This window comes from Dendropsophus ebraccatus, chromosome 6, assembly GCF_027789765.1.
Source record: "Dendropsophus ebraccatus isolate aDenEbr1 chromosome 6, aDenEbr1.pat, whole genome shotgun sequence".
In the NCBI taxonomy this organism is placed as follows: domain Eukaryota; kingdom Metazoa; phylum Chordata; class Amphibia; order Anura; family Hylidae; genus Dendropsophus; species Dendropsophus ebraccatus.
The window spans coordinates 106,850,129-106,875,591 of NC_091459.1; the positions used below are offsets into that span (position 1 = coordinate 106,850,129).

Sequence of the window (25,463 nt, forward strand, 5' to 3'; positions counted from 1 at the left end):
CATTAGAGCTTCTATAAAATGTGCAGTCTTAGAGGTCATGCCCTTGTCATTGCATTTATATGAGATGATCAGACCATGTTAAGTGTCAGCACACCCCTGATAATAATACTGTTACTATTTCTAGTAGGCCAACTATAAAACAGGAAATGTTTAAAGGGGAACGATAAGCAGGTTAGAGAAATCTAACCTGCTGATATCTCCCTATTGTACAGGAGTTGGAGGAAGGTATGTGTCTTACCTTCCTCCTCAGTGCTGTCTCCTATATATACACACACACACACACACACACACACACACACAATTGTGGCGATAAAGGTAGTAATAAAATGTAGGGACTCTATCCGCTGTATATAATGCTCAGAGGTACAGACATGGGCAGATAGAGCAATAAAACAAATAAATTACCTGTCTCTTAGCTGATGGTTATAAAGATTATGTTTTACTTCCAAGCTCAATTGCCAAAGAGACCGTGCTGAGCTGCATGCAAGCCTCCATCCTCACCGATGACTTCTTGCTCTGCGTGATTGATGTACAAGGTTTGGCTTTCACTGAGCCCTGTATATCTATCATGCAGGGCAGGAAGAGAAGCATGCCTGCTGCAGGAAACCATGATTTCATAGCTCTGAGACATCTCAGCTCGCAAATTCCATATATATATATACATATATATATATATATATATATATATATATATATATATATATATATATTATTTATAATTCAAATTCTTCTGCAAGAGCAAGTCAGCCGTATGGACTGTGAGAATTTGTAGAATAGACTCTCTATATCACATGTTTATCTTAGGTCCTTAAACAGTTTAGCTACAGTGGTACACACAGAACCAGACACTTAAAAAACAATTGCCACATTTATTCTAAGGCCAGGTACCCAGAGGCGTAAACTGGTCGCATTTTTCTGTATTATCTCTGCAAGTCCCGGCCTGACCCCATTAATCATGAAGTTATCAGTTCAGGTACAAAGGCAGGAACTTGCAGTCATACTACGCTCATGTGAAACCAGACATAGGCTCCCCAGAGACAAGTGTATTACATGGCCATTACTGAATCTGTATTACGAACACAAGTCCTGGACTGATGGAGGGTCTAATGACCCCCAGCCAGGCTAGGAACTGCATCTGTAATAGAAACACAAAACCAGACATGTAATACACTCATCTTTGTGGGAACCAAGGAGAGATATGTTAAGACCTAATGGTTTAGGCCAGCAATATTAACCACCCACCACCACCACCATCCATAGTGCCTAGTGATCAGAACATAAACCATCACAGGTTTCTATGCTAATTCTAGTCCCATTGTCCTGACAATCAACTAGTCTAGAAGAAGGATTTAGCCTTATGTAGAGATGAGCGAATTCACAGAACCCCCAAACACTCCGTATTTGACTCCCAGGGCTGGAAGAGACGGATTCTGTCCTAGGGATAAATTATTCTTCCCCAGCTACAAGGAGTCGAGTGCAGAGCATTCAGGGTTTTGCAAACCCAAACTTACTGTAAATTTGCTTATCTCTAAACTTCAGTCTAGTAATACATTATCAAGCTGCAGTAAGTAATTTACCTGGAAAGGTTACCATTAAAACAAGTGGCAGAACAGTCGGTGTCCTGCAAAATTATCAAAACCTACAGTTTGGTTTGGTACTGCAGCCCAAATATTGGTTGTCTTTCAAAACAATATTTCTAGATATGCTGAGGTTTGCAGTTCTGAAAGACACAAATCCCTGTATTAAGGAGAGAGCTGGACTCATATACACAATGCAGAATAAATATCTTAAACTCCATGCATCTTCCATAGAGGTGCTGTGCCCCATATGAATGCCTGCACATTGTGTGAAATTGAACTGTCGCATTTAAACCAGTATCATTGGCTTATATTGAACAAGATTTGGGATCTATAGGGAAGTCACCTAGTAGTATACTGCAGAAGCTCGACTACAAGAAACATGAGTACCACTCCTTTGCTGTACAGTTTATTTTTTTTTTCTTTACGAATAAGAGGCCAAAAAAACGTATGTACACAGAGAATCCAAAGTAACCCAAAGCAAATCTGCATGAAGCGAGTGTTTACCCCTTCACCCGAGGCTTTGGTTTCAGCATTGTCCAGGGGAGATTTGGGGGCATTTATAGAACCACATTAGCCGTGGCTCCTTAAATGAAATAAAAATGTCATGCACTGTCCCAGTTGCATGCACCAGGCAGAAAATCCTGTGTGTAATAAATAACATAAAAAAATGAATGTTTGCTCAGGTCTCTTTCTTCAGAAACTCTGTTAAAGATTGATATGTTCTTTTTTTTCCCCTTGTTTGACTGTAATAGCTTACAATGCAAGCTTCAAGGACACGATTAATGTTATGTACCCTGTTCATTCCACTAGCATTCTGCAAAACCATTCATAAATAGCAATATTGTTGTGGCAATTCACCACCATTCACAAATGGTACATTTGCAGCGAGACTGGAATATCATCAAAACCACCACCGACCATGTTCATCTCCTCTACACAATCCACCCATCCACTTAGCAAACACGGGAAGCATGCTGTCCAAGTGGCCACATACATCAAACCAGCAATACATTGTAGGCTTTTGCAGGTGCTCTATTAGCTGTGGTGTTGTGTGAGGGGTGGAAGCTCTGCTGAAGTTTGGTTTCTCAGGTGAAGCAATAAATCACACAAGGTCTCAAACCCACCTGCCTACCCCCCTGTAGTATGAAATCTCAGGGAGTAGAGAGGTAAACATCATGTCAACCTTCCAAGTGGTGAGGAGGGTGGAGGAATAAAGCAGCATGTTATGTTTAAGAGCAAAGGTGTGGTTAACCAAGCCTGTCCAAGCTTGGCCCCCACTATAGGTCACTATCTGCCCTGCTCCCCAAACATCTATGAGCTGATGACTCCCACAATTTGTCCCGTAAACGGAGACTGGTGCAGGTGGTATGATTTGGCAAGAGGCTGTTCTACCTACATATGAAGAGACAAGCCATTACCACCTTGTGTGCATTACTTGGCTTACAGAATAATATACTCAATGATATGTTTGCCAAGGACATAAGATGCTGGTTGTACTCTCTACCTCCTCATACACCTGGTAAATCACACTGCTAAGGGAAGCGAGAGAGGGGGGGGGGGAGGGGAGAAAAAAAAAAGCAATTGAAAGGCATATATAATGAATGTACACTCATCTTTACATAACCCCATCTGTAATAATCACCTCCCAATCCACACTTTTAAAATACGTATGCATTTACTGCCCAACCAGTCTTCCATTCCTATTCACCCTCCGCAGAGTGGGCCACCCCACTCCACGGCATACAAATAAAAGCAATGCGCTGTTGCATTTTATTGGTTATTTCAGTTTGAAATCAAGGCATATTGTTATTTTAAAACTAAGGTACCAGCTATGCACAGATCAGATTTTGTGCTCAATTTCTCCTCTAACAAGTTTATGTGCAAATATGCTGATGGAAACCAGATTTTGTGTTGACCTTTTTGTTTGTTTTTCAGGTTTTTCCGCTGCAAGCATGCAATGCCTTGCAATAAAAAATAAAGAAAATTATTAACTACATGTATGCCATCTTATCCAAAACCCAGACTAGGTACTACACACTCGCTCGAGACTCTAAAGACCCTTTTTTTTTTTTCTTTTGATTTGCACCCTGATACTGTGATAAACAGCGAGTCTCAATCCCGTGTTGATGCAACATAAAGAATAGAAGGGAGAGGAATTCCATCTTGCGCAGTTAAAGGTGTAAGGGAGAAAAGAAAGAACATAAGGTAGTTATGCATTCATCTTTCAACCCCTGAGCTACATAACAATAGTGCAGCATCTGGGCTCTTTCATCAGAGAAGGGGTTACACTCGGACTAAAACTTCAAATGCAATGGAATAGGGTGAAACTGTTCGGGGTAGAAATGAGGATGTTGCTCTCAAAGTCCACGGGATACTGAATACTCTCGCAGCAAGCTCTGGGTTTGGGCTCCTCCCTCCCCCCGCCATCCACTTCAGGCCTCTTGCTGTGCAGGTCTTTTCAGGTCCCGGATCTGTTTCACTAGGTAGGTTTTCTCATCATTAAACTGCTCATCCTCAGTGCGGTCATTCTGAAACTTGCTGAGGAATTCAATCAGCTTGCTCTGGTTCTTGAGGAGGATATCCAGGACAGGCTGCGTTTTGTTCGGGTTAGCTACAAATACCTTAGAGTTTAAGGAAAAAGATTAAAAGTCACTTAATATACATGTTAAATAGAATCAGGATTATACTAATACCCTCATTTTATCTAAGGGTATCTTCACACATACCGTATCGCAGCAGATCCGCAGCAGATTTGACAGTGCGAATCTGCTGAGGATTTGCAGCAGAAAATCTGCTGCGATATGGTACGTGTGAAGCTACCCTAAATCTAGGCATTTTAGTGATGGTAAGGAGGACATTGCTGGAAAGTGATCATTACAAAACAGAAAGTCTTAGGTTAGTGTATATGTTTCTATACACTAACGGCAAATAATTGCAGTTATTGTAAAGCAGCCGTTGTTTTGAAATAACAGACAAATTACTGACATCCACTAAATTTCAACATTGTGTGAACAGAAGTCCAAGGTAAGAATTCTCGTAGCACTCAAGCCCATAAAATCATGATCCTTTATTTTTCACGATGTACAAATACATCCAACGAAACAAGATGTGTACAGCAACGCGTTTCAACGTGACCGTCTTCTTCACAGCGTATAAGCTGTGAAGAAGACGGTCACGTTGAAACGCGTTGCTGTACACATCTTGTTTCGTTGGATGTATTTGTACATCGTGAAAAATAAAGGATCATGATTTTATGGGCTTGAGTGCTACGAGAATTCTTACCTTGGACTGATGTACCTTATGTCCAGCAAGCTCCTGGACTTCGTGTGCACCGCTCTAGATCCTATGGGACACTTCATGGAAAGGTATGGACCGGAATGATTAGAAAGCATAATTATGGTTGAGTGGTGAACCTACTCGTTTATACTTGGATTGTGTGAACATAGCCTTTCTGTATTTTCAATCCACTCCTGGTTTTGGTTGAAAAATACTGACCAAAATACTGTGTGTGAATATAGCCTATGACTGTATTCATGTTTTTGTGGAAGCCTTAGGGCTGCATCCAGTCTCTGCAGCCACCGGTAACCAAATGCCGAGTGTTGAACCCAAATGTGCTCAAAGTTCACACCCTCTCTACTCTAGACACATACATAACAAAAGCTAAGGGGATCAGTGGGGAGAGGATGACTTATTATTTAAAAAAAAAAAAAGCAGAGAATGGTGTAAAGAGAAACAGCATTCAAGTTCAGCACCTCATCCTCAGTTATGCTGCTGTTGTCTAGGGCAGTAGAGACAGATTCACTTTCATATCACATTGAACAGCGGGTTACATGAAGCATGATCACTTGTGCAAGTACCTTAAACACGTGGAAAGCTTCAAATTGTATGTTGCGGCTCTTGTCACGTAGCAGATTCATCATCAGCTTGAGGTTTTCAGGTTTACTGATATACTTTGTCATAATGGTGAAATTGTGTCGATCCAAAAGAAGTTCACCAAGTAGCTATGAATGAATGGCAAACAAAGAATGACAGGAATGAACGAAAAAGGTTCAATTCAAATAATAAGATAAAGTAATATTTGCACTAATTAACTAAATAAATGTTAGTAAATGCTCATTTCACAATTCTGATAGACACGTTAACTACAAAACTACCCAGAAAAATAAGATACTGTTTACAATTTCTTCTACCTCCTTATACACCCCCAGCTATACTGTATGTATTACTGAAACCAAATACATCACTATCTCATAATAAGAAAGCAAATGGAGCTAAAGGAGTATGAATTATGTCCATATTAAAACAGACCTAACAGCAGCTAAAACAGGATAAAAATAAGCCCATTGGTAGATAGGGCTTCTTGTCAAGATTTCAGGTTTACCTTTAATTTTCTCCTTAATCTCTACAGTCATTTCCAGTCCAAAGATATAAACCTTTGTGTTAAAATGTACATAAGGCCCAAATGCTCAGGGCATTCCCCAGAACAGCAGAAGACCTCTTATTAACCACCTAACCCCCTTTAAGTTACAACAGGCACAGAGGCAGTAAAGGTGGAGAAGATGGGCATTAGCTCCATGAGAAACACTTACAAGTATAACCTGTCCCTTCGAGTGACATCTTGGAATAAGCTTATGTGTATACATGAGTAGCACTAGTTCTGGACATTAAATAAATTGTTGCCTTTTCAAGCTGTTTTCCCCTCCCCTCTGCATGCAGTTTTTTTAATTGTCAGTTAAAGGGGTACTCCTTTAAAGTAACAGAATACAATGTCTATTTTTTGTTATGTTGTTGATGAATAGGTTGTTTATATTCTGAAATCCCAGCAATGTCTAAAGAAATATGAATGTCAAAAGCTAAGCTCAAAGGGGCTAAAGACTACCTCCAAGATACTATTTATGTGGATTTATATCTTACAAATCCCAGTGAAAAGTGCAGAAAGGTGACATGTTGCTTCCCTCCCACACTCTAAAAACCCACTGGATAAAACCATAACGTTTTATCAGCATTGTGCAGCCACTCCCAAGTCAACGGGAACAACAATTTCCTGCTGGAAATGCACATTTGGACGAAAAAACCAAATGGATGCCATTTCCAAACAGCATAAATTTTAGCTGTGTCATTATGCGCTTACTAGTCGGGAACCACTGTCTATGCACAGAGTTCTGAAACCCACTGGCAATTAATATATTATATCCAAGTAGTATACGTTTAGATTTTATAGCTATTGGCCTCTTCTTTAAAGGTGAAACTGCACTTTGAATATTCTAGAGACAGTTTTGTGAAATGACCTGACACACATACCTTCAGTGACTGTCTCTTTGTCACATAGTTTTCTGAGTGCAACAATTTCTCATATTCACTGAAGAACTGAAACAAAAGATAAAAATAGAGACCAATCTAAGCATCAAGTGTGGCTAATAACACAAACTCCAGCAAAAGTGGTGTAATAAACTAGAGAGATGGATAAAGAAGGCGTGTAAAGTGCAAAGATAGTGTGCATCTTACCCGATCGTAATGCTGTTCCAAAAACTCGGCACTCAGAAGTTTGTGTCTAGTCAATAGATCCTGAAAAAGAAATAGTAAAAAGAATAAATAGCAGTAACTGGCTGAGAAAAGAAACGATCATAAAAGTCTTAATGTCACAGATATTTCAAAAGTTAAGATTGCTCAGGGTCTCTGTACCGAGATCCCCTCTGATCATTACTTATAGCTGGGTAAAACAAGTGGCAGTGTGGTTTACTTCCTGCCTGGCCACCTGATCCCACTCATTGCAGGAGATGGATCAGACAGCAAGTCGTGGGGGCCAACTATTACTGACCTGTCATCATAAAGAGGACCTGTGGTCAGTATAAAAAAAATAGTGTTTTATATCAATAACTTTGTATCCTTGGGTGCCCTGATTCATGCCCCCTCAGCCTTATTTTCAACCCCCCTGAGCCTAACAGACACACACTTTTTGAAATTGAGTTCCCCCCATCTGGCTATTCAGGGGAAGTTGCAAAGAGTCACAGGAATAGTTAAATCCCTATAAGTTCTAATAATTTTGGGACAAATAATGCTCACTCCCTGCAATATTCTCCAACATGTTTTAACCACCATAAAACCTTGGGTATCCTAGTTCTTGCTATACTCCTGAGTCCTGAGATTTTTCTATTTGGTTGACTATTTGTACTTGTCAATGAATAGTCAGAGGGGTTGGAACTTTATTGCAAAATATGATGTGAATACAGTAAAGTTTCCACCCATCTTAGCCATCAGTGAAAAGGACAAAGAGTCAACAACACAGTAAAACCCCAAAATGTCAGGAATTGGGAGGGCATAGCAAAAAAGTAAAAAAAAAGTAGTAAAAAAAAAAAAAAAAAAAACACACAACACAACTCTTGGACACTTGAGGGTACAAAGTGATAAAAAAAAAAAGACCCATACTTCAAAATAAATCCAAAGTAAATCCAAAGAAAGATCTCTTACCTTAAATGTGGCAAAGGCATCAGAAGCAATATCAAATGTTGACATCTCTACATATCGGAAAAAGTCGTAAAACTGCTCAGACCACAAAATAATCTTGGCAAGCGGCTCATGTCGAATACACTCTCGCAGCATGATTCCACAATTCAAAGCAATTTCTGGAGACTCGTATCTATTTATTGAGAAAAACAAGACAATATAAAAACATATAACTGAGCAAGCACATACTGCAAGTGAACAGCTTTGATTTATTGCAAACACTTCTATTTCATGCTCTCCCAAATAACCAAATTCCCTTTGGTCACACGATCAATACTTCATTATATCCCATTTGTCCACACCTAGCTGTGATACCAATTATCTTCTTCATGGCTCTGATATAGTTATACTAAATTGTATACAGTTCAAGTACTCTGAATACATAACCACATAGGTCATACCCTTTCAACAGCATGAAGAGAATATTCTGCTGGGTGCATATATATTCCACTGTTGGGGTTCTCGTTCCAATCTGCCTTCGTAATATATTGTTGAAGATCTGAGCAACATCCTTCTTGCCCTGAAAAGAATACACCATAAGCTTTATTAAAACAAAATCTAAAGGTGCACTGTGATGAATCAATATGTCTCCTATGCCACCAGGCCCATAGTTGTCCTACAATGCATGAGGTCAAAAGTTGAAAACACTACCGCACACAATTAAAATAATAATAATAATAATAATAATAATAATAATAATAATAATAATTTTATATATATATATATATATTATTTTAATTATTCTTTTAATTGAAGTTTATCAGCATTCACTGTTACCTCAAAGTCTATAAGCTGCAGATCGGCCACTAAAGTTCCAAGGAGACCGCTGTTGTACAGTTCCTGAGCTAGCTGGGCCACGGCTTCGGTCTGAGGTTCCTTTTCATTTGTCCCGTAAAGGATCTCCTTCATAGCCACCAGGTTTTTAGACACTTCTTCAGTTGCCTGGGATAAGAGAAAAGGAAATGATGCTACTTTCACAGAATACCTTAAGGCTTAAGGTTACAAAATGGTAGGTCACAGATATGCTGTCACCCAGCACCACAGGTTTCACCTAGGCTGCCCTTCTGTGGACAAACCATGCAGACTAATATACATTATTACGGAAATAGGACTTGTGGAGAGCCTGTGGATTAGGATATGAAAAGAACTAGTTAACGGTAGGATCAATATAATCCGAAGACACAGTGTTAGTATTCCAAAAGACAAGGATACGATGTTACCTCAATTAAAAACACAAAAATGGCAGCAGAACCGGTGTTTACTACAGAATATTGCATGTACATAACACCCGAAGAATAAGAGGATGTCAAAATTTTATCAGTGAATTCAGAGTGATCAGTGTGTGACACACAGAAGGCGGCATCATCTCCTCACCACACCAGGCTTGGGTGATAGATCTCTCTCTGTTTGATTACAGGTAGAGATCAATCAATCAAGGCCAGCTGGGCAGACAGGGGTCACCGCCATGACTCGTGGTTCAGGTAGCATAACCTACTACTGCCTATTACCCTGGCTGTAGCAGTAAAATACTGCATGCCATTTCTGTGCTTTAAGTTCCATTACAGTGGGCGTTTCTCAGATAAAGACATGAGGACCCACATCAGAATACACAATACACTACTATACATTGTATTCAGACACATAAAGGTGGCATTAGTTGATTGTCCAGTTGAGAAGTTAGTAACTCCATCATAGTGAGGATGTCCTCCACCAGAAGATCCTACAAAGAGAACCTAGTGACAATTCACACATATTAACCGATAAAACTGCAGTTCTGTCCATCTTCTGCTTCCCAAATGAGTTCCTTTTGGCTTTGGGCCATGCCACTTTTTTTGCATCCTTGTTCTTGCTGCCAATGTGCAAGTCATCAGCAGCGAATGTGGAAAGGGAGATGTCTGAGCCGGACGAGGGGCGATTAAGAGAATTGGTTTGGAGGGTGGGGGAGTTGAAAGTGTGAGGTAATAGCAGCTGAAAATACAAATAGCACAAAAAAGCAACATATAAAATACACAGGCATAGCAAAAGGTAAAAAGCCACATACATTTCTACTAATAAAGCATCCTATTATAAGAACACAATACCTAGGGAAGGCTTTCTAGAAGTTATTTTATAGTCTATCAACTCTTCCCCTCCATCTCTGACTAGGGAATAAGTAAAAGAGAATTGTTGTAAAGGTGGTAGGTTCCAGATAAAGGGTGTTAATACAGCACCCTTTATTAAAATGTTATCCAGGATTAGAAAAACATGGCTGCTTTCCTCCAGAAACAGCTCCTCTCCTGTCCTCGGTTTAGTTTTTGGTGCCCATTTCCACTGATGTGAATGGAGCTGAATTGCAATACCGCACACAACTTGAGGACAGGAATGTTGCTATTTTTGCAAGAAAGTAGTAGTGCTTTCTTTAACTCTGGATAACCCTTTTAAAATTTCACTGTCATATTTTTTTTTTTTTTTTTTGCAGAAATGAATAGTCCAGGTGTTTTTAAGAAACTTTGTAATTGGGGTTATTAGGCAAATATGCCATTATCTGCATTCCAAAAGACTTTCCCCAGGTTTCCCCTCGCCCCCTCCCTCCTCATTATCAGAAAAATCCCGACTCTTTTATATCAGTCGGGCCCTGTCTAATGGCCCTATTCCACGGGCCATCAAGAGAAGCAAACGAGCGTTCTCATCGCTCGTTTGCTCCTTGTTCCCCGCTCACTGCCGCCGCTATTCAACGCGGCGGCAGCGAGCGGGTGAGTGCGGGAGGGGCGGCGGGGAGCTGCGGGAGGGGGCTGCCCGGGTGATCGCTGATCGTCCGGGCAACCCATAGGATACAGTAGCATCTGCTGCCGATGCTCCTATTCAACGGAGCGACGGCAGCAGATTGTTGCTGTATCAGTCGCTTGTTTTTCAACATGTTGAAAAACAAGCGACTGCAACGATCAGCCGACATGAACGATGTCGGCTGATCGTTGCACTCTATTCCACGCAACGATTATCGTCCGTAGCGGCAGATATCGGCTGATATTCGTTCCGTGGAATAGGGCCTTAATCTAGTCAGGCCCTGTCTGTCTATGAAGAGGGGAGGGGGGAGGAGGGAGATTAGTCGCCAGCTGAGAACAAAGGATTACACAGCAGGAACACTGTGAAAGCCTCTATTCAGAGGTCAGTGCTGTCTGTCAGAAGAGATAGCCTGATGATGTAGCTGTAAATTAACTCTTTGTTGTCCAGTTGTGGTGCCTCATCTCCCTCAACTCCTCCCCTCTCCATAAGAGAACCATGAAGACAGGGGGGAGAGCTTGAAACTGCTTTTTTTTGTACTATTGATTTCTGCAGAAAAAATTTAAACGACAGTGACACTGACTCACTGTGACAGGTCAATAAAAGAATACAGGGCTTCTATTCAGCTTGACTATCTCAACTTAAATAAAAACCTAACTATAACATGCAAACGTCTCGTATATTCAGGTGTTTTTATACATTTGACCCTATAGTGCAAGTAGGATACATCCCCCAGCACTGCAAAGAAAAAGAGACAGCAAGATGCCGAGCATTCTGGGATTGAAGCATTGCATAGCTATCACAAGGCGTGTATAATTACAATGGGACATTGTGCAGACTGGACAAGTCAGTCGCCTACTGACTACATAAAACAGATTGTGACAAAACAGGTTTGCACTAACTAGGTGTGAATTATCTCGGTTACAATTAATGACTTCTGGGATTAGGAATGAATCACTTCCTGAGTTCTCACACCCAACTGAGCCGAGATGTGAGTTCATAGACTGGAGAAATGGTTGGAGCGACAGCAGATACGTGAATGTCCTATAAATCACATATGGTGAAAACATGGATACTACTGTTCAGGAATACAACAACAATATGAACAAATATGTCTCAAATCCTGTGTGTATTCTACAAAAGGATCCACAGCACAAATCCAAAGCAAAGGCAAAACTGCGCTTCAGCAGTTATCTTGATATGCAGATATGTTATTGATCCATATCATGAAAATTGCTAATATGCCTGTTATATGTGATCACTATGGCACAGTACTGTGCACCTTGACTTTTATGTCCCGGAACTAGTCTATACAACATGAGGAATTGCATCAATCCAAAACACAGCAACCAAGTATGCATAAGCAGCATAATCATATATAAGTAGTGGCAATTTTAATGCTATGGATCAATAAATAATTAAGCAATTTCACTATTGGAGTGCTGGCTCTATACTTTGCCCCAGGGCTACTGTCCTGGCGAAAGTGGCGTCTGTCACCCTACCTCAGCATAGTCTTTGCATTATTGAGAGTGCTGACACTTGGATTTCTGCCACGGATGTGACGTTGATAATCTGTGTGTCTACAAGGGGTTTAGCCCCACTGCCTTGACTTGGAGAGATGTGGAATATTATCTGTTTTGTTGAAGATTTAAATAACAATTTGCACCTATGAAATTACAATAACTCCCTCTAAGGCTGGATTCACACTGCATTTTTGCAGTCCGTTTAAAGCGACTCTGTACCCACAATCTGACCCCCCCAAACCACTTGTACCTTCGGATAGCTGCTTTTAATCCAAGATCTGTCCTGGGGTCCATTCGGCAGGGGATGCAGTTATTGTCCTAAAAAACTACTTTTAATCCGGCAGCGCTGTGTCTAACGGCCGGGGCTTACATTTGTATATGCATTAGGCTGGCACCACCTCTCCGTCCTATCTCCCCACCCTCCTTATTATTAGGAATGATCCAGGAACATTTACTGCCGAGCTTTGCACAGGTCTATTAACGATCCAGCCCATGTTCATTATGCACACAGGTGGGTAATAGGAGACAATCTGCCTGGAGCATTCCTAATGATGAAGAGGGTGGGGAGGAAGGACGGAGAGGTGGTGCCAGCCTAATGCATATACAAATGTAAGCCCGGGCCGTTAGACACAGCGCTGCAAGATTAAAAGTTGTTTTTATGACAATAACTGCATCCCCTGCCGAACGGACCCCAGGACAGATCTTGGATTAAAAGCAGCTGACGGTACAAGTGGTTTGGCGGGTCAGATTGTGGGTAAAGAGTCGCTTTAAAAGGTATGCATTTTATGAAAAGAAATTAAACAGATGCAATTGTGTGCAATCCATTGGATCAGTTTTTCTATTAACTTCCACAAAAAAAAAACAAAAAAAAAAACTGATGCTTTTTTTCCTGCATACACAAAAACATGGATGACCAGGTTTTTGTGTATGTTAAAAGAAACCATTTAAAAACAAATACATTAACCCTTAGAGGACCGGGCCAAATTTCGATTTTTGCGTTTTTGTTTTTTCCTCCTTGTGCTTAAATGGCCATACCAGTTACATTTTTTCACCTAGAAACCCACATGAGCCCTTATTTTTTGTGCCACTAATTGTACTTTGCAATGACAGGCTGAATTTGTTCAAAAAGTACACTGCAAAAGCAGGGGAATTAAATGTGTGGTGAAATTTGGGGGAAACACCACTTTTTTTTTTTATTTGGAGGGTTTTTGTTTTTACGTCATTTGCCCTGGTTCCTCAAGTCATTATAATTACAACGATATGTAACTTGCGTAACTTTTTATTTTGTGTGATGGCCTGTAAAAAATTCAAACCATTGTTAACAAATATATATTCCTTAAAATCGCTCTATTCCCAGGCTTATAACGCTTTTATCCTTTGGTCTATGGGGCTGTCTGAGGTGTCAGTCTGCCACACTGGTAGCTGATAGAAATCCAGGAAGTGAAAAAAATGGCACCTGTGCCGATTCACATTGTCTCCTGCTCCTTCTGCTATCCCTCCTTAGGAGACATATATTCCATGCCTCTCTCTGCTGATGATGCAGACAGGGGGCAGGGTGTGATGTCACAGGAGGCTTGACTTGATCCTTCAATCCCCTGACTGATTCACCATCTCTTGACGGGCCAGAAGCAGGTGCAGCACTAATGTTACTGACTGTGATGGGTGGGGGACTGTGATGATCAGCTGAGGGAAAGCATTGCATTCTGGGAACTGGTCAACCAGGAAGGAGAGAAACACAGTACAGAACCCCCCCCCCCCCCAAACAATTGGATTTTTGGTAGTTTCAAAACTGGGATAGATAGGTAAGTAATGCTACATGCTTCTGCAGAAGTTTCTTTTTTTTAACCTCTACCTGGAGTTCTTCTTTAAACGGACTGCAAAAACAAGTGTGAACTCTTACATCTTAGAAAGTAATGATTATTGTATAGTGATGGATTAATGAGTGAACTTTGTCTGTGGTATTTAGAAGGACTGAAAGCTATCACTGTAGGTTATTACATTACACTTAGTTTCCATAGGAACATGGGCACAGCATCCACCTTCTTACGACCTGTAGCTGGTTGCATTTGTCTTGTGGTGTCCAGTCCTTTACAGTGTAACTGGTTAAGTTTTAGATTCACTACATGTGAGATTTGCCACAAACACACACACAATACAGGGGTCTTCTGATCATCTATAGGGCTCAAATTTAAAGTGTACCTGTCACGACAGCCAGTATAAGATCAGCAGTGAATTCCTCTCTTCCTCCAGAACTCGGGGCCTCTATGGCTACGAACCACGCTGTTACATAAATGCATGTGACCTCCATTGGATCAGAACAGAGGTCACATGCATTTCCATTACCACTGAACCACCAAGGCAGGTATTTTAATGCATAGAAAAATAGTTCAAATGGTGCCTAGCTATAGCAGACTACACAATGCTTATGCTTTACATGAATCAGTATTGATCACACATAAAAAATCCCCTCTTTCCTTCATTGTGCTATATAGTCACCCTTTAATTGTTATTTACAAATCTGATGGCAAAGGCAGCTCTGCAGGCGACTGCTGGAGTAAATAAGCGACGTGAGCGCTCGTTTGCTCCTCGTTCTTCGCTCGCTGCCACCGCTATAACATGTGTTGGCATAGAGCGGGCAAGTGCAGGGGGGGGGCTGCCCGGGTGACCACTAGATCGTCTGGGCAGCCCATAGAGGATAGCGGTGGCAGCAGATCGCTGGTATCACAGTTGTTTGTCTTTTAACATGTTGAAAGACAAACGACAGCAATGTTCAGCTGACATCGTTCATGTTAGCTGATCGTTGTCTTCAGTTACACGGGACGATTATCAGCCGAATACAGCCGATAATCGTTCTGTGTGCTAGGGCCTTAATCCATACATTTTGTTTGGAAATAAATCAAGAGACAATGTAGGTATCCAATGAATGGGTGGACCACACTAATGACAGAATATCCTGGGGACATAGCAGCAGATAAAGTTTGACTTCTAAAATCTGATCAAAAATGATTAGTCCAGTGTGAGATTATGCCAGAATGCTTTCTACTATAGTAAGAGTCTATAATATAAGAAATGAATCATATATTATATATATACACACACACACACACACACACACTGTATGTAATTACAGTGGTTCTGGAGGTAGTTATTGGTAAAACTAATCTTAAATCATTTTCCTTTATAACCATGGGATTGTAATATAATCTAATAATTAATGTTGTGGCGTGTATATTTAAGTTATGTGTGTGTATAGTAAATGATGAAGCACATAACGTCCCTGTGATAACACTGAACTCAACATTAAATATTTAATCGGCAGTCGGCTGCGTATCTGAGTAATAAGGGATGTGCTGCCGCTGGCTGATTCTAGAGAAAATTTGAGCTGCGATGGCTGCCCGATCATTGAGTCGAGTAAAAGGATCTGTGAAGTAGAGCTGATATGGAAGAACGCTGATTGTTCACAGCAAACGAAAAACAGGTTCCAGCAGCACCAGAAAAATAAAAAATGAATAGGTGCTAGTCTCACCAAACCGGACCCAGGTACGTATAATCATCCAGAAGAAATAATGTGGAGACAGCACGTCCAAAAAACTTCGCTTTTATTCACACCAGTGCAACGTTTCGGCTCTTATTGTAGCTTTTCTGCTTGAGAAAGGCTACAATAAGAGCTGAAACGTTGCACTGGTGTGAATAAAAGCGAAGTTTTTTGGACGTGCTGTCTCCACATTGTTTCTTCTGATTGTTCACAGCAGGCTCAGGCCCTGTATTATGGCCTTTAGGCTTAAGCAATGATAACTCTATAACAATCTGATGCCCTGTCCTAAACTAAAACAAAGTTAATATGACGGAAAACAGACAAGCCCACCACAGCTTCACAGTAAATTACATTTAAATATGTATATTCAAACATATTTTTAGGCTATGTTCAAACAACGTTCTATTTTTTTAGAACAACAACTGTTGTCTTCCAATAAAACAATGGCCGTTCTTTTGACACTGCAACCAAATGCATTCACACAATATATTGAACAGCACCTATTTTTCAAAACAATGGCATTGACTTCAACGCATTTCATTGCAGTATGAAAAGAACGGCCATTGTTTTAAAGGAAAACAACAGCCAATATTTTAAGAAATAGTACAGTGTGTGAACATAGCCTTATAGTGATGCAGTGATATAAAAGATTTGATTAATTGTACCTTCTCTGCTTTCTTGTCCGAGATGTCCTGCTTCTCCAGTACTGCTATGCTTTCCTTCAGGTTCTTCACTATGTCTGCAGGAGACTTATGAGACTTCCCAAAGGGAAACGGCATGTTTGCTGGGATAACACTGCTTTACAGTCCCGTACCTCCTGCAAGTTAACATGCAAAAAGGGAATTAGCAGTAGCTTATCTATGAAAGGAACATGAAGACAACATTGTGTGACTCTGCACAGCACCTTTATGGTATCTAGACAGGTTACATCCATAATGGCCACTCTGAGGAAAATGATTAGCTCCAAGGGTTTCTCTTACTATAGGGCTATAATGCAGGATTTCTAGGACTGACGATTACCCAGTAATCCATTAACCCAGTACAGACAGACGTTCACAAAACCAATTGTCTGCTAGCACGGCCCAAGTATATACATTGTCAAGCCAGTCAATGTATACACAGATGACAATTTATATCTTGGCATTCAGATTATCAATCGATTTATAGGCCAATGCTAGGTCTTCCGGGAAGTTGCCTTTCCAATGAATTATGCAAAAAGTTAAAGGGCATCTAAGGAAATCTTCAAAAAGCTATCTGTTCTAGTGACAAGGCCACTATAGATAACAGCGCTACACAGAGAGAAGGAAGAGAGCTTGTTTCCCTCCAACATGTGCAAGGAACCTAATGGAATTGCAGTTGATCAGCTCCCGATCTTTTATTAAAAACTATATATGTTATAAGGGCAACTACAAACTACTTCATTTACTTACTTAGAAGTAATTTTATTCATTATATAAAGGAAATAAATGACTCTTTCCCAGGATTACAATAAATGGGCTGTCTCATAAGACACAATTGCTTTCAAAGCACACCACCAGGCATCGCCCTCAGCCCTGCTCCCAGGACCCCCAGAGAACAGCTTATGTAGCCGGGGGGAAGCCACTGCCAGCCAGTACAGCAACTACTTTAGGGCAAATGTAGTATTATATGGCAACCATTCAAAAAAATAGATGGCAATCTATGTAATATGAAGACTGTTTATGTACGGTATATGAGAACAGATGCTGTTCTGGCTCTTAAAGTGAGGTCCAGGGTGGGTACCCAACAGGGGATATGGACGAGGGTTGTCATCATTAAAGAGCCCTTTCATGTATAAAACCAGAAGTACGGTGTTTGATATGGTTCTCATTCCCATAAGGCAGTAATACTATACATATCTGACAGAATCTATTAAAGAGAAATATGCTAGATTCCTGGAGGAGTACAGATTGCTGTGCAGTTATATAACATGAACTTTTGCTCTCATCTTGGCTCTCCACTGTCTGGCCAGAGTGAAAATTAAAAGCTGCTCAGTGGAATAAATTGGTGGATGACTCTTGTCTTTTTATAAAGATGAGCCATGAGGCTGGCAGAGTCTAAAAATATGACATCACTGGGGTGAATGCCGAGACGACATAGCTTTCCTACTACGTTAGCAGATGAAATTCAGTGCTTGCATCTCTAGGATCATCCTTTACCTTAAAGATGTCTGTGTCTCTTGGCATTCAAAAGATTTAGCACTGGCCTTCTTAGGTCAAGAATGACCCTATCTCACATATTTCACACAGCCACCACAGGCAGACAACTAGTATTTAGTGATAGGATGGGTTTTTGAAGATGACAGCTATGTTTTTCTAATCCTGCAGAAGCCTTTTATTGTGTATGGTAGGCTCCAAGGGAATGAAGATTAAATCCCTGTTCCAGAGACAGGACCCTAAATAGAGTTGCATATACCACCACTACATCTATTTGGCAGGGACTTACTGCTGCTCTGATCATATAGAACAGGAGAGCCATGCTACTCACCTGTATGGGGAGACTGAGGGAACAAATAATTGGTCAACGGATATCAAAGGTTTGTAGCCACCTTTAGGGGTCACTTTAACAAGTGCCAACTAACTTATATAAAAGTAAAGCGCCTCTTGTATTGGGGTACTATTACACTGAACGATAATCGTCCGAATAGGCCCCATCCGGCCGATTATCGCTCTGTGTAATAAACACAACGATCAGCCGATGAAAACGAGTAAACGAGTGCTGATCTAGCAGATCGGCGCTCATTTATATTATTATCGGGCCCCCATCGGCCCGTGTAATATTATCATTAGGCAGCTGGCTTTAAAATGACCCCAAAACTGAATAGTAGTAGAAGGTTAGACGAAACCATTGTGCATTTTGTTAAGCTTTAGAAGAGATAAAAGGGTCACAATGTGTAAATCTCGATAAGTAACCTTTCTTTCTTTGGAAACCTTTGGAAAGATACTACCAGTAAACTCTGAGGTTAAAACTGATAACCAAGGAAAACAGCAGTAAAGGAAGCCATTGTATGCAAAGTAGCTTCTTCTAAGCTGAACAAATAGCACACTATAGAAGTATGACAGATTGTTTTATTTTTAAGGTTAATCGGCTACACTTTAAATGACCAGTAAAGCAGGCCGGACATAAGGAATTCAGATAGCCAGTTTCTGCACAACCTGTGGTATTGTATTGTATGACAATGCCAGAAGATACAGCCACAAAGTCTAGTGAGGCAATAAAGAGAATGACTGATTCTAGTGGAACATTGCAAAATGTTAGCTTGCTATACTACCAATTTAAACCCAGAATGCATCATTCTAATAAAGGCCCTAAAAGACCACAAATTCAGTAAAGAAACTGAAAGTGTGTCAAGTGAATGCAATTCATGATGTATTGAATAAGTATTATAATTGCACTCATTATTTCCTCTCATCCTAAATAGAATGATTTAATATTATGTCTGGTATAACGATAACCGCACGGACAAATACTAAAGAAATCTCTCAGACGTTGGTTCATATTATATGTCTGCATTGCTTCTGCTCAGGCTGAATGACCTCAATGGACTATCAATAGCTGCTGAGTATACAAAACACAGGATGAGAGACCTTTGCAGGCTTCTTGGAGGTGGTGTAACTACAAACAGAAAGCATGAGCTTATTAACAACTTATACAAACTAGGTATTGGGTTTCAAGGCAACTGATATATGAACGTGTTATGTGCATTGTCACTAGACAAAGCGGGCAATGAAAAAGTACAACTGAAAATTTAGTTATAACCTTTTATCATTTAAACCACACTAAATGCAACCTGTGCGCATATGGGTAAGAGGATAAGGTAAAGAGCATGTAAGGTGTATTGTGTTGGTTACCTTTAGTTATCCTTGATATGTCCCAAAAACTGGGTGGGCAGCCAGCCTCTACAGACCTCAAAAGGGAATTAGCAGTGACCCTGCAGAACACAAAAAAAGGAAATATAACTGTATAGAGTCTTAGAGCACATCTGGGTATCTACAATAAAAAAAAAAGAAAAACATTACAAAATCAGACTAAAGATGGGCACAGGCCTCCGACAGCTGTCAGCCACCTCTCTCTCCCAATCTACTTATAAAGACAACAGCCAAGGAATGGGCAGAGGGGGTACTGGAAAAGAAGAGTAGCAGAGAACCAAAAGATAGACCAGTTAAAATTCAACATGCCCCATATCTGGACATCATAAAAATATCAAAGGGTTTTACCAATGTGCAAGAAAGAGGAAAAAAAAAAAAAAAGTTTAGGGGGGGATGTAAACTGGGTAAGCTGGGTTTTCACGCCACTCTAATTTCATATTCCCACCCCCTCTTACACCGCTAGATTTATCAAGAGGCACACATTATAATAAAGCGAAAATGCTGACACATACTGCACAAATCATGATAATGCCCAAACACCAAAGAGGCCCTCCCCTCCCCCCCAATGACCGTGCCCCATCCAAAACCCACATTGTGAACAACGGATAAAATCACAAGAAAAAAACCTACATACAATACAGGGCTTTACGCACAAACTGGCAACTTTTTCACACTAGGTGCAGACCTTGATACATATGGCGTGAGGCATTTGATTAGCAGTGGCTGAAGAAGATGGATGCCGCCCTAGGGATGTAGCACACTCTTCAAACCTGAGCATGCTCGAGGTTCCCTCATCTGTAGCGGCCATATACGTTACTGCTCAAATATAAAAACTACAAGTTTCTAAACAGCACAAGGAGAGGTAAGCGCACTGCATATACAGCAATTCCAATACTGAACACAAAGTATTAAGCGAAGGAAAATCTTATAGTAAAAAATGAAAAAGCAAAATACATGCATTGTAGAGGCCCTGTCTCTTTGCTAGAATTCTTGTATTCGCTATGAAATAACTAACATGGAACATCTTTTTTCTCTAGAGCCCCATCTTGTACCATCCTTCTATTATTTCTCCTAGACATTTACAAGTAAACAGACATATGGGTATTACCATTCCCTCCGACCCTGTACAGTCAGATACCGCCAGCAATGACTGAACAGTAGAGACTGCCCCAGCAGGTAACACCCAATTGTCCATTTATTAATTTATTTTTAGAAGGAAAAACAGAGGAATGGTACAAACTTAGAATAAATGTTTCAGAATGGTTATGGGTAATACAATTATTTTACTTGAGATGTCAGGGGAGCTGACATGCCTTCTATAATGCCAGAGACACAAAACAGTACCTTAAACTGAGAAAGAAGATAGGCACACAAGGCATCTGCATGGAGAGTATAAGCGGCAGCAGCAGCAGACGTCCCTACTGTCGTGTCTGCCACAGTCACATTTAATCACTGATGAGTATACAGCAAGGAAAGGTTCAGCCCAGTTCATTACACTAAACACTTTACTTGCTCTCAGACCTAGCAGAAGTTTATCAGCACGACCTTAGCTGCTACTCACCATACAATATACCAGGATAAAAAGTCTAGATTTGCTATATAAGACAAAATGACCAGCAGCATCCATAAGACTTTACAGATGAGATTACTGGGTAAGCCTATATACTGGCCAAACACTGGACAGCTATTCCTCCTGTCTCTCCTTATACACATGTACACATTGTTTGGCTTTTTAAGAATAAATCAATCAGCCACTGGACTTCAAGCGACTCTGTACTAACAATCTTCCCACCCCAAACCGATTGTACCTTCGGATAGCTGCTTTTAATTCAGGATTTGTCCTGTGGTCCGTTCGTCAGGTGATGCAGTTATTGTCCTAAAAAAATACTTTTAAACTTAATTTATAATTAAACCCCGTGCCAAACAAGAGTATCTGTACCCTAACTTTGCACCACCCCACCGTCCCTCCGTCCCACCCTTTTCATCATTAGGAATGCCACTGAAACATTTTCTCCATGCTGAACATTGCACAGGTCCTTAACGATCCAGCCCATGTGCCGGGCTGCCACAGGTGAGGAATAGGAGGCAATCTGCCTGGAGTATTCCTAATGATGAGGAGGGCAGGGAGGAGGGACAGAGGGGTGGTGCAAAGTTAGTGCACAGATACGCCCGTTTGGCACGGGCTTCAAGTTTAAAAAGTATTTTTTTAGGAGAATAACTGCATCACCTGCCGAACGGACCCCAGGACAGATCTTGGATTAAAAGCAGCTATCCGAAGGTACAAGCGGTTTGGGGAGGTCAGATTGTGGGTACAGAGTCGCTTTCAGCATGCTCTATGTTTTATCCCCCAGACATCAGGATCTAGGGGAGAGTCGGCATACCCCCATAGTTTTCTGGTTTCATTGAGATAAGTAGGTTCAGCCAACTTTACTATCATGTGCATGGGCAGCCTTACCAGGGATAGACAAATGCAAGGAACCGGTTAGGTTATTACATCTACAAATACACTATAGGGCCCAGATTTATTAAAGGGTGTAAAATATTCACTGGTGTAAACTTCCCAAAGCAACCAATCACAGCTCAGCTTTTTGCCCAGGTAAAATGAAAGCTAAGCTGTGATTGGTTGCTGTTGGCAGTTTACATCAGTGTAGATTTTACACCCTTTGATCAATCTGGGCTTAAGTGCTTAATATTTTGCAAGTTGTTTTCTAATGATGCCAGTAGTAAAGAATCTAAGTAGGTGCCAGTCTCTATGACCTCTTATACAATTATATATAACAATCACACCTACCTAGTTACAGCCACATCACTTTTTCACCAGATCAGCAGAGTCATATTTACTGCAATAGATGGCTATTAGAAATGAGTGAACCCGAGCGCTCCCATGAGCCCCAATGCTCAGTATTTCAATCCTGGTGGCTGGAGAAGATCGAGACAGCTAAGGATAACATCCTAATGTTAAAGCCATAGGCTGTATCCAGGTTTTCCCAGCAGCCCAAGGGCTGCCTCCACCTTATCCAGGCAATGGGATTCAAATACCAAGTGTTCGGGTTTGCGCAAGCCCAAACTTACAATAAGTTTGCTGGTCATAAGAGATTTGCCATCAGTGGTCCCTGGGGGAGATGAACTTTTAAGAATCTATAGAGCTGTGTTCATACAAGGCAGTGTAACACTAAGAGGTAACCCTTGTCTTTCCAGTGTAATTGGTATTGATGCCATGACCTATTTCAGGAGTCTCCTTGACTGTAGTTACTGCAGCTTTGCTTACTGATGAAGCAGAATCGTGGTCACAATGCCAGGCACAGCAGTATTCCCCAATCTGACGGGAACCTAAAGAAGAAGTCAGAAGCAGCACATTGTAAGGCTAATATACTGCAGGTATATGCATGATATACCATTCGGGACCTGCAGAAAACTGCATGATACCGCCATGGCTGCCACCTGAGCAAGTCACCTGCGCAACAAAATGTTAAGTGTCCTTGTACAAAGGAGAAAACTCATGGATTACCATTTCCAGGAAATCTTTTGTTTTAATAAGAATCGCTTTTTAACACTTACAGTGCAGCCCAGTGTTTGTAACACAATGGGGTACATGTACTATTGCAAATGCACCAGTTATAGATACCATTTCACCAAGTCCAACAATAGTGGCGAGGAGTGAAATGTTAATAGCTGGTCTAAATGTAGACTACGTAGTCTAATCCCATGACTGCTTTATTATCTAGTGAGTTCTTAGACTGTCTGGTATAAAACTGAAAAAAAAATATATAATTATATTGGGATAGATATGTTTAACTCACATACTAGAGATGAGCAAACCCCGAGCATGTCGATCTGAACTTTCGGCATTTGATTAGCGGTGGCTGCTGAACTTGGATAAAGCCCTAAGGCTATGTGGAAAACATGGATATAGTCATTGGCTGTATCCATGTTTTCCAGACAACCTTAGAGCTTTATCCAAGTTTAGCAGCCCCAACTAATCAAATGCCGAACGTTCAGGTTCAGATCGACTCGAACCTGGTTCGCTCATCGCTATTACATACTTACATTAACTTACTTAAGTTTGTTCCAAGTATCTACTACTGTTTCAGTAATTTTTTTTCTGTCCTGAACCTTAACCCTTTAACATATTTAAGGATATATATATATATATATATATATATATACACACACACACATACATACAGTTATATTAGCGCCTCCTTTTGGTAGACTATCCTATATGTAACGTGTGTGAGGAACACTGCAGTACACTGACATAATAATGACCTAATAAGGTGTAGATAATTCAACTCTATAAAATAGGAAGTCCCCTGCATTGCATAACAAGAAGACACTGATATACCACACACATGGATTACATCATAGTCAATTATAGAAAAGCCCTGACTAGCGGATTACTTTCTCACCATTATCAGCGCACTAGGAGCCTGTTAGAGGTACGGCATAGGTTACACTGTATAGCCACATGCCTAATGCTATATAGGATCATCACAGATCAGTGGTGTCAAACTCAGGGCCCTACAGCTGTTGCAAAACTACAATTTCCTTCATGCTTGGACAGCCACAGGCATGATGGGAATTGTAGTTGTGCGACAGCTGTAGGGCCCCGAGTTTGACACCTGTGTCACAGAACAAGTTGATATTGTAGCTATAACTATGTGTCTATTACTCACTAGGCCTCCCATCCATCCCCCTCCATTTGTAGAGAAGGAGAACACAACTGTGGGATCTTCAACGTTGTATATTGCATATGGCCGCCATAAGGTCAATTTACTGCTGGGACTTGTAGTTTCACAACAACTAAAGAGCAGCAGGCTGCAGTATGATATGAGAATAACCCCCACAATCACAGCTCCATCACATACATCTACCTATGGATGGCTGATATTATAACCTTAGCACTACAAGTCTCAGGATACTGATCAGGTGACACAGTTTCAGTAAAAGCCAGAGCTGGGTGATGGCTGCGGCTTATATATTAGTACTGAGACACCTGACTAGTTCTCTGCACTGATTCTGTAAGGAAAGTGAAGCGATCCCATAGGCCATCAGTCACACCAGGCGTCTTTGTGATTCACAGGGCCAGATGATGGGGGGCACACAGCACAAGTGATGAGAGAACCCGGACCCAAATAACGCAGGAACGCCCCAGGGAGTAACACACAACACGATACCGCACAGTCTGCATAGAGGAGCGCAGATAACGCATGCATACCGCATCCGCCCAGGATACTCACAGATGAGCTATCGAGCACCAGACACAGGGACCCACCCTCTGCCGGGCTCCGTGCCGTCAGTGTGGGGCTTCTCCCAGGCTGCTGTCCCTGTGCTGACGGTTCACTACCCGGGTTCCTTTCTTCTCCGCTCCTTCCCAGGGCTTTTGTCCTCTCCAGTCACTTCCGGGGTGTCTAGAATTCCGTGACACCGCAGCAGTGCCGCTCCTTTCCTGCCACTCCCGGGTGTCTCTGCTACAGGGTCACTCCGGGGGTCTCTATTTTCTCTCACGGGTCACTCCGGGCGGCTCCTCCCGTCTCTATGGTGTTCTCGGTCCCAGAGGGATCACTTCCGGCGCATGCGATGACGTCACTGGCACAGCGACGACCGTGGAGCTGGAGAGCTAACTCAGAGGAAACTCTCTGGTAAAACAGAGCTAGATAGGATTGTGTAGTGT

General features: G+C 41.2%; 1 protein-coding gene across 2 annotated transcripts; it reads right to left on the reverse strand.

The window, feature by feature from the left end:
• Positions 1–1,970: 1,970 nt before the first annotated feature.
• LOC138795874 (calcium-binding protein 39) lies at positions 1,971–25,391 on the reverse strand. 2 transcript variants are annotated; one of them, XM_069975548.1, is made up of 10 exons: positions 25,030–25,391; positions 19,772–19,851; positions 16,568–16,719; positions 8,862–9,026; positions 8,486–8,604; positions 8,049–8,217; positions 7,086–7,145; positions 6,882–6,947; positions 5,438–5,581; positions 1,971–4,201 (listed from the first exon to the last, which is right to left on the reverse strand). In XM_069975548.1, exons 3-10 carry the CDS (start codon positions 16,679–16,681, stop codon positions 4,013–4,015), a joined length of 1,026 nt encoding a protein of 341 aa, XP_069831649.1. In that variant the 5' UTR covers positions 16,682–16,719; positions 19,772–19,851; positions 25,030–25,391; the 3' UTR covers positions 1,971–4,012. The 2 variants fall into 2 exon arrangements, with proteins under 2 accessions (XP_069831649.1, XP_069831651.1); XM_069975550.1 differs by lacking the exon at positions 25,030–25,391 and adding an exon at positions 21,134–21,195.
• Between the last annotated feature and the right edge of the window lie 72 nt (positions 25,392–25,463).

Excerpts from the sequence above, each read along its gene's own strand:
- LOC138795874 (XM_069975548.1), bottom strand. The coding sequence starts at position 16,681 with ATGCCGTTTCCCTTTGGGAAGTCTCATAAGTCTCCTGCAGACATAGTG. Across the intron at positions 7,146-8,048 it reads ATGCCTTTGCCACATTTAAG|GATCTATTGACTAGACACAA; the intron begins GTAAGAGATCTT and ends TTTCTTTTTCAG. Across the intron at positions 5,582-6,881 it reads CAAAGAGACAGTCACTGAAG|CTACTTGGTGAACTTCTTTT; the intron begins GTATGTGTGTCA and ends ATTCATTCATAG.